The sequence below is a fragment of the Ambystoma mexicanum genome, chromosome 9 (assembly GCF_040938575.1).
Source record: "Ambystoma mexicanum isolate Mex_15411 chromosome 9, UKY_AmexF1_1, whole genome shotgun sequence".
In the NCBI taxonomy this organism is placed as follows: Eukaryota; Metazoa; Chordata; class Amphibia; order Caudata; family Ambystomatidae; genus Ambystoma; species Ambystoma mexicanum.
Genome location: NC_090931.1, coordinates 743,166,356 through 743,180,130, shown reverse-complemented (window position 1 = coordinate 743,180,130; position 13,775 = coordinate 743,166,356). Strand labels below are relative to the sequence as shown.

The 13,775-nt window shown below is 47.2% G+C and overlaps 1 protein-coding gene across 3 annotated transcripts in view; it reads left to right on the top strand.

The window, feature by feature from the left end:
• HIBCH (3-hydroxyisobutyryl-CoA hydrolase) overlaps window positions 1–13,775 on the top strand; it is a 1,493,921-nt gene that overhangs the window by 1,051,244 nt on the left and 428,902 nt on the right. For all 3 annotated transcript variants that reach the window (XM_069615663.1, XM_069615664.1, XM_069615665.1), the window contains one exon: window positions 1,815–1,893. In XM_069615663.1, the coding sequence (XP_069471764.1) occupies window positions 1,815–1,893 (79 nt within the window). The remainder of the gene's footprint in view (window positions 1–1,814; window positions 1,894–13,775) is intronic.

Here is a 13,775-nt window from a genome sequence, read left to right as displayed (position 1 = left end):
CCAACAGCAGGTCCCGTGGCAAGTCCTAAGCAGGGCGGTCACGCCTTCGGCTTTCTGCAAGCATTACAGTTTGGACGCCGGCTCTAGATCTGATACGGCTTTCGGACAGGCGGTTCTTAGAAACCTGTTTGTTTAAGGAGGGTCTCCTCTCCACCCTGGGGCTACGCTGAGTTGTTATTGCCCATGCAGTATGGAGGAAAGGGGACGGGACATAAGAGTAATTATAATTTACTGACCGTAGTGACTAACGTACACCATCCTCCCCACTAATAAAACTGGTGTCATTAGGCAATGTTAATCTATTATCGACACGTCTATGGGGACCGAGGTGTGGCGCTGGAGGACGGAGTCGGGGCAGCGCATGCTCCCAGGGCCACAACCCCGCTTGCCTCTAAATTTAAAGGTGAAGAAGGTTTTTTCTGGTGAAAAAGATTCTGTCTCCCGTCCCTAGGTAGGGACGCCCATGCAGTATGGAGGAAAGAGGACTAAGAGTACGTTGGTCACTACAGTGAGTAACATATAATTTTTCACTGGGGGCCCCCCCCCTCTGTGGATTGCATTTTTTTCTTTTTTTACTGGCTGTTGGCAGTTAGGTGGTCACCTTTGGTAGACTACTTCTACCATTAGATAGGGTTTTGAACATTAACACTTTTTATAGGAAGCACTTGTAAGGAAAAAGATATCACCCCAGGCTAACAATGTGTAGTTACAAATGACAACGAGACTGTGTTTTAGGAGCTGTAAAGAACATCGCCAATTCTGTCTGCTATCCTCTGGAACAGGCTGTATACCAGTTTGCCAATGCACAGGAGGGGGATGATTGGGTGATTTATGCCCCTCAGACAATCATCATTTTTCTGTTAAATGAATTAATTGTTCCTCTAGCCATGTAAATGCTGTATAATAGTTATTTATAGGACTGAACTGTTTTAGCTGTGCTATGTTTTTCCCACCTCTGGCCTTTAATTGTGTATTTATGTATTTATTTACCCATTTACTAGCTGTTCATGCATATTCTTATATAAAGGTTGCCCTTACTGTGTTCACTTATAAAAGTTGTGTATCATGGGGTTTCTTGCATCTGCTAGTTCAACGGCACCTATTCCCACCTTACATAGAAGGAAGTAGTGTGTCTGTTTTTAACTTTTACAGTTGCGGGGGGAAGGGGGGTGTTCCCAGTAGTTAACGCCTTTCCCACTTCTGGTTGGGGCACTACATCACAAGCATAGTATCTGAAATTATATTCTACATCGCTAGGATCCTCCAGTGAACCAACAAAGAGCATATGTGCGCTTCAAGGTGTATGCCCCCCTCCTATTGCCTACAGGTTGCTGATGAACAGATTGAACTTTGGGGAGAACAGATATACTCCATCTCAAAACAAGGGCAGAAACACCTTGCATATAAGCTAAATAAACCAGTGTGTGGCTACACTAGTTTGTGGTAGCCTCCATGAGAATGTTCTTTAACCATTCCAAAGGTTATTATAATAATTTAATAATTATGTGTATACATATTTAAGCTTTGCTCAGTTGCGTACTTGGGACACTCAATGGAGTGATCCTTATTTTTCCAGTTTACACAACGTATCATTAGAGGCAACCCACTTTATAATCCAGCAGCTGTAGAAGCTTTGAGGTCAGACTAATCCTGGTATATTAGCTTTGTTTGCGTTTTATGAGTGCTTTATCACATCTTCTATATCTGCAATATGAATGTTCACAAGTGATTTCCATTTGAAGTAAAGAGAATTACAAACTAATTTGCTTTTTTCATTTTTCATTATTCAAACTACATTCCTTTTTTTTATGTAGGGTGTTGGTTTGTCAGTCCATGGAGATTTCAGAGTCGCAACAGAGAAGACACTCTTTGCAATGCCAGAGACAGCAATAGGTAACATCTAATTTAATATGCAAAATGTAAATTACACCTTTATAGAGCACCGAGTATAGCAGTTATTTTATATGAAAAGTTTATGAATGTACTTGCTTGTTAATCCATGCCGGATTTGTTATTTTTTTACTAGTTTGTATTTATATTATTAGCCTTTTTATGTGCACAGTCTAACAAGGTGTCTTGCACACAGGTGATGTTCCATACACAAGATGTATGGATAACGACAAAAGAAAGGCCACAAACACTTTGATAGGCACTGCAACCAAGTTCCATGTCAGATTATGATGGCATATAGTGAGGTGACCAATGGGGGATGCTACCCTCAAAAGCTAGAAAATGATGGGTCTTGGAGTGGGTTGGGGATGATCCTGTGGTCAGCCCTACTTAGTCCCCTCGCTAAGGCGGGGACAATTATAGGAACACTGGCCTTTTTCAGAACATCAAAGATGCATACGGGCTCAACAAAAGTCAGCAATCCACCCCTAGCCAGCAGCCAAGCACCCCCCATTTTCATGATGCCCAAAACCACCAACATTGTCCCTTTAAGAGACCAGGAAACTGAGTGGTCACAGAAAAACATACAGTACACCACACAATAAATCACTCTTCTGCACGGGAGGTCGCTCAGATATCAAGCGCCCTTCGCAAATTCTTGCACCACCTCACTTGCAAGCTCATGCAGGCATAAGGAGCTTGCAGAAATCTCCACAGTAACCCACAGAGCTAAAGTGCATATGACCTCAGACAGCTAAAAGAATGATGGCAGCAGTTTCTTCATAAGCAGAGCAAGCACAGGGGAAGTGGAAGAAGTGAAAAAAACCAACCACCTATCACTCTGCTGCCTTAGAACGTGTGATATTGTCCCAAATACATGCTCTTGTTGCGATTTGGGCCCTTTTAGATGGTGCTTGTTTGGTTTTAGACCGTCTTGTAGTACTAAACCTATAGCAACCTTCGATCAGCTGAGGGAAGAGGTTGATGGAGGCAGCTCTGAGGCTTTGATCCTGCTTTACCTGTCGGCAGCATTTGAGCCAGTTGACCATCTAACTCTTTGCTGTAGACTAGAAAGCCAGGGCATCCACTGTACCTCAAATGGATGTATTCTTTTCTTTCCAAACCTTCAGACTGTTCAATTGAATTCCTTTTTATTAAACCCAACACCACTGGGTTCTGCTCTGTCGCCATTTCTGTTCAATCTTTATTTTCACCCTCTAACGGATATAATGTGGTGATGCAACAATTTAGGATTTTCCTCTTTTAATTATGCCGATGATGCACAAATTCTGGTGAAGTTATCTGGCAGTAGAATCTCGCGCTGGCAAGGGTGAACGACATCAAAGAATGGATGGACACAAACTATCAGAAAATAAAACTGTATAATACTGAGGTCCTAGTAGTGAATGACATCCTGAATGCGTTGAACAATACTGAGGTCCTAGCAGTGAATGACATCCAGAATCCATGGAACTCTACCTTTTGGCCTAACACCTTTGGTCCATGCCCAAATCCTAAGGCTCTGGTAAAAAATATGCGCATTCTCTTGGATAATGACCTGACTTTAAAGAATCCGGTGCCCACTGTATTGAAATCATTCTTTTTTCATAATTCTTTTCTATTTTAGGAGAATTAAATGTCTACTTCCATTGCTACATTTCCCACACCATACCATGGTATGAATGCTTTCAAAGCCTGCGTTTGGTTTTTAAATGTTTACAACATGCAGGCACGGCTCCTTTCTCACATAAACTACAGCTTTATGTCCAAGTTGTCGTCTTAGAACCCATACTGAGAGGATGATAATAGTCCTGCCCTACAAAAGAGAGAGACTAAAAGGTCATTCCTTTATGGTTCATGCAGCTGGACAATGGAAATCCCTTCCATCCTCATTACGCAAAAAGACTAACCTGGTACCTTTAGGAAACAATGTAAGATTTATCTGTTTAATCTCCTGTGATCATTTAATCAATCTCTCTTATGCACTCATCCTTGCTTCTGATTTCAATAGCGCCAAGATGCTTTCGGGTGACAGCTGCACTTTATAAAACTCCAATAAGCATAACACAACTCCTCCTGCTCACTGTGGACCACAGCAAAGCATGCTTGAAGTTTAAGATGGTGAACCAGCCATTTAAATATTTGATCCACCTCCCCTTTCAATTAGTGAGCCCAGATGAATCTACTGACCTCAGCCAATAGCAGTTCCTCACAAATTTGCCTTCATAGATGCAGTCCTTCACAGGGTGTCCCCCCTCCCTGGTGGCTGGGGGGGATTGCAGGTCCATATAAAACTAGACTCGCAGTCAGTCAGTGCGGTGTGTTTGGAGAAGGAGTTGCTAGTTAGAGTTTTGAGATGGCTGCAGAGACAGAGCATCATGAAAGGAAAGATAAGCCTGGAAATTAGGAGGAGTGGTTTGAGGATCAGGAGCAGGTTGCGATAAAAGAGATGTGTGGATCGAATGATCGAGATTAGGGGTGGAGGATAAGGTGGCAGAAGGGAATGAGGAGGAGGTTGGTAAACACCAGTAGGAGATGGAGGAAGAAATTGAGGAGGAAATTGGTAAACATTAGCGTAGATGGAGGAAGAAGGAATTGAGGAGTTTAGTACACAACAGGAGGAGATGGAAGAAGGAATTGAGGAGGAGGTTGGTAAATATCAGGAGGAGGTGAAAGAAGATATTGAAGAGGACTTTGGAGAATGTCAGGAGGATGACAGAAGAAGAGAAAAGGTGGGTTGGTAAAGATCAGAAGATAAAAGGAAGAATAAAGGAAGAGGTTGGATAACGACAACGGGAGGCAGAAGGAAATAAGGGGGAGGTTATGTTGGGTTGCATGCCCAGCTCCCCTGTTCCCTCAGGTGTTTTAGGCTGGGAGCAATACGCTAAGAGTGGGCACACCTAATGGCTCGTGGTGCCAGGGGGGAGGAGGGAATGGTAAAGGAGGGATAATAGAGCTTGCGGGAAATGTAGAATTTGTAGAAATTAGGTTTTTGAAATAACACAGGCATACTGAACCACTGCCATTTTGGAACTTAGGCCCCGCGCGGCCAAAGCCCAGCACCAGGGAATAATAACTCTAGGTCTCAGTAAGAACACCCACCCCATCCCTGCTCCCATCATAGGCGAAAGTGTAGAAGGTTATTCTATCAATTAGGAACAGAACCCTGTCTTGTCTCACACTGCAGGCCCATGTAATTTGAAAGGAATGTGCACAGCAGAGCGCATGTAGGGTTTTGCCTGCTTTTGAAGGAGGATCTCATGAGAAGCAGGGCAGAGGTCTGAAGCTGCCAAAACATGGATCCTAGATTTAGAGCACCTACATCCTAAACCCCCAGCCAATCGGGTTAAACTACCAGAGGCCCACTATCCAAATCTAAATCCCTCAACTACCAAATGATTAGTGTGTCCACACAGGCAACCCCGGGAGGAGGTTTAAGCCAGGGAGGGAGCCCAAATAGCATGTCCTGTGATTTGTACTGCGAGGTGTGCGAAATTAGAATGACAAATTTAGGTGAACAATGGGGAGAAATGGCAGGGGTGCCAGAGCCTTCTGGGATCGAGCTAAGCTTCCCACATTTCTGAGGGCTATCTTGACCTCGAGAATATCCACTGCGCTCATGTCAAAACTATCAGGTGCACATCACGTGGTCGAAATGTGAAAAGAAAGGTTTATTCAGCTAATGAACCAAATTAGTTACTAGGGTTTGAACTTATCAGTGCCAAGGTCGATGTGGAAGAAGATCGACACAACGCCAGCCAATCATCAGATCTTCTATGAGAGGTCGACTTTATGTACATAAGGGCCCCACCAATAATAATGAAGACATGACAATGTATCTTGTTTTCGTCATGAGTGACGTTATGCTTTAAAATGCATTGTTTGCTTTGAACTGATCAGTGCATTCCGTGGCAGTAGGGTGTGAATGCCCTGGCTGACATGTGTTTTCTTTTTGTTCCCAAGCTTTTTTCCATAAAGGGTTGCATTTATCCTGTGTCTGGTTGTCTGGAGGTCTGCCACACACATTTGGTGACCCCAATGTGATCCCAGATTTTCCACAGAGAAGGAGGCTTCCTGGCCGCACATCCGGAGGTGCTGCGCCCAATTGCAACGACCGGTCCCTTGTGCACAACCTGGAGTGGTTTACAGGAGCCGTGTTGCCAGAATTCCTGTCTGTTCTTTGGAGCGGGGCGCAGCTCCTGGGTGTTATAGGCTGTTGATGGGACCCTGTGACGGAGGAACACTGTATAACAAACAGACATAAGTGCACCTTTTGCGGGAGAAAACAGCGTGTGGAGAGAGGGGGAGGGGACGGGGGATATGTGCGGATGCGGCTGTTGAAGAGAGCTGAACAGTGAGAGGAGTGGTGTAGTTGAGTGGGTGAAAGGTCCGCATGGCGGTTTACTTTTTATTTGTATTATTATTATTATTATTATTATTATTATTATTGTTACTATTAATATTATTATTATTAGGGAATATAAGGATAAAGGTGTACAGGAGCCTTTCCCAGTGAGGTAAGAAGATAGCTCTGTATTTTAAGGAGATAAAATGAAGGAAAGAAGATAGAGGCTTGTTATATTTAGAGGGCCTGGGATCTCCCCACCCGATATAAAGGGGATGATGGAACAATTTGTAGTAGTTTTTGAGATTTTTTGATTTAGTTGTTGATTTGTATTTTTCAGATTTCATTAGTGGTTTTGATGGGACCAAGGAGGGGTCCAAGGAGTGCAGGATGGAGGAATGGATGGTACGAAGACTATTGGTGCGAAGCGTGAGAGTGGGGGGGAAAAGGGTGGCACATGGGGGAACAGGCAATTTTATTGACGAGGATAGTAGGGGAGGTGTGCGACCCGAGAATACAATGTTAGGGTGGCTTTGCAACAGACAAATACATTTCTTGAGCATAAAACACACGCAAGGGGCAGCTTCAATGATGGCACAGAGTACTCCGTTAGAATATATGTGTGCGGCTTTACCTCTGAATATTGATAAGATCTTGAAGTATCATAAGCAGTGGGTGTCCGAGGCACAGAGAGAGTTGCTCCAATCAAGGCTGAGCAAGGTACGAGCAACAAAGAAATATTGGGACACATGTACATGTTTTTGGCATCTAGATCTAAGGGTAAAAAGCTTCAAAAGAGGAAGGAGGTCTTAGAATTGTGGAAAATGGTGGTAGATTTAGAGGACGCTACCCTGAACCAGGTGAAGTCACCCGCGTTGGCACCCAAGGCAGAAAGCAACACTCTCCCCACAGCCCCACTGTTCCCACCCCATCCGGACGAGGTGCAGAGAACAAAGAGCGCAGCACTATGCCGCAACCCCCATTAGGTTGCTACCGCACCTGGGCTTCCCTAGGCTACACAAACCCCATGTATGACCCCCTGCCCGCTACTGCACAGCCCTCTCACCATCACCAGCGAAATATCAAAATATCCTCAACACGATGCCCTTTGACACAACCAAGCAAAACAGAGATACAAAACCCCAGAAGGAGGTAGAAGATGCTTTAAAAGCGTTGCAAGAAGAATTGGCCTGATTGAGACTAGAGAAAAAGGAAGGTCAGAAAGCGGTATGCGGCTTGGACGAACGGAGAGCAGGAGATATTTCATTTAGGATCGATAGCACAGCTATCAAAGATGTACATTTGGAAAGAGAGGGCAAGGGAATTGGAAGACAGCGAGCGAGAAGTTTGGATTATGGAACAGTAAGGTCAGAAGATGAGATAGGCGGGGACCCGGGTAAAGAGGAGTGGGATACGCTGGATGCGGTGGGAACGCAGAGGCCCCACCTGCTATATCGCCCAAGTGGAGAGTTTATGGGGGCCCTGAATGCGGAACAGATATGGGTGCATAGCAGTAGCTAAAGGGAAGGGCGTGGAAAGGAAGAGGGTAAGGAAGGTGACAAGGACACAGTTCTGTTACTGCACAAAGGGCCAGGGCGGGCATAGTATTTTCCGTGGTTGCAGATGGACAAAAATAACGTAATTAAAAGTTTGCCCTCCCTTAATGCTGAGGTGAGGAAATTCATCTACACATTTTGAGAAACACACACCTTAGCTGTGGGAGATCCGAAGAGCTTATTTGTCGTTATACTGGGGACCAGGCAGACGACATTTGGGTAAAGGCGGGTTACCCGGGTGTGCAATTGGCGGGTGGCATTCATGACAGCACCCACTTTAATGACGTTAGAGCCCAGGTGTGGGCAGCTGTGCATATCCGTATACGCCCAACCTCAAATCCATTATGCAGCATACAACGGGAGACGATGAAGACCCCGCTCCGGTATATTTTACAGTCACCAAAGATGTGGAAGGCCGAAACAAGGGAATTGTGAGATTGGTCGATCCCTTCTTCTATTTCGTGGTCAAGAGAGGACTTCCCAAGGAGGTTCAAAAGGCACTCAACAAAATAGTGGGGATAGAAGCAAAAGGGAGGACGGAGATACAATCTATTATCATACACCACTGCAAATGGTTGAAATAAAAGGAGAAGGAAATGGCCCAATGGCTTCAGGCAGAGTAAGCAAAACTAGTACAGAAGAAATTTGCAAATATATCAGTAGAAGGGCCTGTGATCGAAGCATTACACGACCCCCAGATAGACACATGGGCCGTACAGGCAGATGTGAGAACAGCACCTGCATGGACGGGAGGGTACGACTGGAACAGTGGGTTTCAACCGCAATACCAAGGATGGCCCCAGGGAGTGTACCCGCGGGTGAGGGGAGGATTTACAGGCCCTCGAGGATGGTGAGGATTTGGGGGCATAGGGCCAAGGGCGGGAAATATGGGGCAATGTTGCACATGTGCGAGAATGAGACATTTTTCATGAGATTGCAGAAGTAGGATTGGGGGGAATACAACCAAATGCCCCTGCATGCCCCAGTAGTACTATCCCCCTATCAAATGCCATATGCCCCCGGTCCAGCAATGACCCAGTATGGAGCGCAACAACCTCCCTCCCAAGAAGCCCTGCCCTCGTCCTTTCCCACAGTTATCCACTCCTGGTACCTACAGTCAGGTGCATTCGCAACACACCCCTCCCCGCCGCAGGCACCCCAGATACTCAATAGCAATGTAGTCCCCAATGGTACAGTTACACATTACCAAGGAGCGAGTGTGCTAGGGGGCAACCCTTTTGTTTTTCCAGGGACAAACACCTATCCAGTTTAGGACAACCCACAGAGAGCTCTTGCATGCCCAGTCCTGTCCATCACTGCCGACCCAGAAGATGAACCCTTGGTGGGCGTGGAGATAGGCGTCAAACCCTTTATTTTCATGATGGACACCGGCGCCACCACATCGTGCATTAAGGAGGGGCACTTTCCTTTATCATGCAAAATCATGGACATGCAGGGCTTCTCTGGGGCAGTGAAATCGGTTCCTTTCACTGAATAATTGGCTATCAAAGTGGGAGGTAAAACAGTGAGGGTTCCCCTGTTATTTTCAGAAACCTCCCCTATCAATTTATTGGACCGAGATGTAAGCTTAACATCACCATCTTGTTTACGCAGAGAGGGATAGTATGTTCCACTCCAGGGATGTGCCATATAAGAGCAATGGTAATCATCCATGCCCTAGGAAGTGAGTTGGCAGTCCGAGGAGTACCGGCACACCCAGATTTGTTCATTTACAGGGTGACCGTGTTGCTGCATGCCATTCCCAGCATAGACATGAATAGTGGAGAGTGCCCTCTGAATTTATTTTTAGACCTGCAGTGCCCCAAGAGCATGTGGGAGGGACAATACTTATGCTAGACATTGAAGGAGTATTGGTGGCAAAGGACATCATTGTCTTCATAGCGGTAGACCCTGAGGGGATCCAGTGGCGGACTGTGCTGTATGTTAAAGAAAGAATAGAGGCAGAGGCTAGTGAAGATCCAGAGGTGCTGGTACAGGAAGACAAGGAGGAGATTGGTGGATACCATAAGGAGGTGGCATGAGGATATGATGAGGTGGCTAGTGAGCATCGGGAGGAGGTTGGGACACAACATGGAGGAGTATGGAAAACATCAGGAGTACTTGGTAGAGGAAAACAAATAGGAGGTTCAAGAAGAACAGGAAGAGTGAAGTTGTGGACCACAGGAAGGTTCAAGGATTAAAGTCGAGTCAAAGGCAGCGGGAAGGGGGAAGACCTCTAACTGAAGCAGGTGTACCTTTAGTGCAAGGAGGAACAAGAGCGGGGTGCAGCATCAAGGAGGACTCAGACCAGAGGAGAGAGGCATCCTGGAGGGGGAGACGTTCAGAGTCTTGGAAATCAGAAAACACTTTGTAGAGAACTGGTAAGGTTGAGGCTAATCCAGGCTTCTCTGCTCTACCTAATCCTCCTGGCGTAGCGCCTCCAGATTCCAGAGTTTGAAAGCAACATCAAGTTGCCTATGAGAATACCCGAGAACCAAAGAACAAACCAGGAGCTGAAGCATGAGACACAGATCGAGAAGAAGGGGGTGGGAACCACTTAAGCCTAAAACTGTTAGAGAAAAGAAGGGTGCTGGAAACGCTTAAACCATGAGAGACTGGGAGAGAGAAATAAATGACTGATAGAAAGAAGAAAACGGAAAACACCCCTAATCCTGATATAAGACAGCGTTTCTGAGAGAGAACAAGATTCTCTCTTATCCCAAATTCGAGGACACTTTGAGGACCATAGCGTTCCGAAGTCTTAAGTTGGTAATCTAGAACCCTCCCTGATGTTATTATTTTGGCCTATTCTGTATTAAATTCCACAATATAAGTTTACTTCCTCAAACCTAGTCCTGATCTCGTTTCTGATCCCTGTCACTCCCGTGACTGTGCATCCAATTTTTACAATTTTAGATGATCTTTGCAATTTATAGAACACCATGGTCTGGAGCAGTTTCTAAAAAAAGACAATTGTGACTTCCAGCTGGACTCTAAAAGACGTAATTCCACTCTGTAGTTGCACAGAATTAACTTTTGGGACACCTGCATTTTTTTACTTAGATTGATACGACAGTATATGTACGGTAATTTTACTGTCGGTGCAAAGGGAGTGGCTCTCTAGAACATTTTTGTACCTAGATCAGTAAAGCAACCATTTGCATTGTACTCTTACATCCCGTCCCTTTTCCTCCATACTGTATGGACGTCCCATCCAAGGGGCGGGAGACAGAGCCTTTTCCACCAGAAAAAACCTTTTTCCCCTTTAAATTTAGAGGTGCGCAGGGGCGCGGCCCAGGGAGCATGCGCTGCCCTGACTCCGCCCTCCGGCACCGCACCTCAGTTCCACATCGACGGGAACAGGCCGAATTCACCAGCGCTCCTGGGTTTGGCTTTGGCCATGTAATTACACACGCGGATACTTCTTCTCTTTGTCTTTTTTGTCATTCAGGTACTCGGTCCTCAGGCGTCACGCTCCTCCCCGGCGCATGTCGACTTCTACAGGGTTCAGCAGGTGTCCATCCTGCAACAGGCTCTTCCCAACTTTAGACCCCCACGCCCTCTGCCTGCGTTGCCTTGGCCCAGACCACGGTTGGCAATCATGTTCAGCGTGTGACTCGCTGTCCTCGAAGGCGCTGAAAACAGACTAGCCAGGTGGAGGGAGCTCTTCCAGAGGTCGCCTCCAGAGGATCTCAAGAACTTTGTGAAGCATCGTCCCAGGTCCAAGGTAGGGCCAATATTTTCCAGCGCACCCCACAAGGGAGACTCCTTCCCAAGGACTCTCCAGCGCGGTAGGGTCCGGCCAGGTCCTTCCACCGGCACGTGCACCGAGCTGCTACAGCTACTGGCCCTCGGCTCGAGGGGTCCTCGGATCCTCCCAGATGCAAGGTTGAGGGACTGGAAGGTTCTTGTACCGGGTCTACGTCCGAGGGGCTTTGCCCTTTTACCGGCGCAATGGACAAGGGGCTACGCCCTAGCACCGGCGATACGTCTGAGGGGCTGCACCCTAATACCGGCAATACATCGAGGGGGTGCCTAAATGTAGCTCTACCGACCCCCGGGTCAAGGGTGTCACACCTACTGGGCCAAGACCCGAGGAGCAGGGTAGGCCCAGTGATCCACACGCGAGAGTCTTGGACGAGGCCGGACCCAGCGGGCTGGGCAACATGTCGCAGGCACGTGGCAGGCAGCACAACAAAATGGCCGCTGCTCCAAATAGGAACACCCGTCCGACGTCATTCCACGAATTCGGCGAAGAACGAATGTCAAGGTGGGACTGGTCGCAACCAGGTACGTGGCCTACAGTCTATCCTTCATATGCGCAGGGCAACCTTCCTATGCGTCCATATGGACTGGCTAGACAGCATCTCCAATAGTCCCTTGCTACCCCGTCGGTACCCCCTACCACCTCTTTGTCCAGTGAGGAGGTGCTCTTCGACTAATTCCTCTGCCTCATGAGGTCTCCGCAGATGGGGGCTTGCTGACTCCGATGCAGCCGCCTCCTCCGGTGCCAAAGCCATTTTAGCAACCTCAGCCGCCTCCTCAGCATCCGGCTGCGGTCTCTGTACCCCAGCATCTGGCGCCATCTACCCCTCCTCCTCCACTAGATCCTCCAGATATGCAGGATCCGGACGAGGAGGAGGATCAGGACATGCCATCCTCAGCCAGGGCCTTCCATGAACGTCTTGCTAGCTTGGCGGAGTACCTGGGCATCCCTCAACAAGAGCTTTAACAGCCGGCAGAGGGGGTTCTGGCTGAAGTCCTCACAAGACGCCCCTCTGCCAACACATGGATTCCACTGAAAACCGATGTAGTCTCCATGGCCAAGAAGGGTTGGCTCAGGCCCCACTCAGATCAGCCAGTCAACCGACGCCTGGACGGCTGTTATGCACCAGCCATGGAAGTTATGGTATAGGTGGAGATACACCTAACATGGATGCCTTCTATGTCCAGTTAACGGTCTAGTCTTCCACCAAGATGGCGCCCGGAGCGTATATACGCATCACGCACAGTAACAACGGTGCGTTGTATCATCGTTAACTACTAACTTTGTTTGTTGCCCCTTTTGCTCGTTGTTATTCTGTTACACAGAAAACCTTACCTCCTCCCCCTTGCCTTTAGCCTTTTTTCCCTTTCTGCAATCACTCGCGGTGTTACCCCTTTCAGGTGTATTACTTATTCAGCGGTATATTCTGGTAAGTTCACGGGAGTTTCTTTTCTCCTTTCTTCGGTTTTCTGTCCCTTCATCTTCATTTCTACTTGTATATTACCTTCTACTATCTTTCTAATTCTGCCTTATCTACTTACCTTTTTTCCATTTTCCTTCTTGTTCTGCCTTTTCGCCTTTCCGGGGCTCTGTATGCCTCCAGTTCCTCTACCAGTGCTCTCTCTCGCCACTGCAATTATTCTTCGGTGCCGCAGTTCTTGGTGCCGCAGTTTCCTACGGAGCCGCTGGTCCTACTCACCGCCTGCCTCCTGCGGTGCCTGCCGGATCTTGCAGTTTCCCCAGACAACGTCTGCCTTCTGCGGTGCCTTCTGGATTGCAGTTCTCCTCGAACAGTGTCTGCCTCCTGCGGTGCATGCTGGATCTTGTAGTTTCTCCCATACTACAAGTCTGTTCTTGTCCTTTGATTGCATCACCTTCTTCAACATGACTACAACTCCTAAAACCCTTTGTCACCACAGCGGGAATCACAGTTAACAGATAGGATTACGTCTTTCTGCTGGTACTTCTCCATTCCGGCAGTACCCTGAAGAAGATCTGCTACACAGGGTTTTTTGCCAACGGCTTTTTCCCTGAAGTTTTGGGACTGGCTCCTGGGAGATCACCGGATTTGGTACCCATCCGGTCAAGGTGGCCTCCGAGGAGCCACGTCCTTATTTACGTCAAAAGAGAACCAAAAAGAAGAAGGAATCAAAGAAATACCGAAGGTCCCGTGGAGTCCCGCTTTGCCGCGTTACTCTGCTCCCGAGCCCTGAACTTT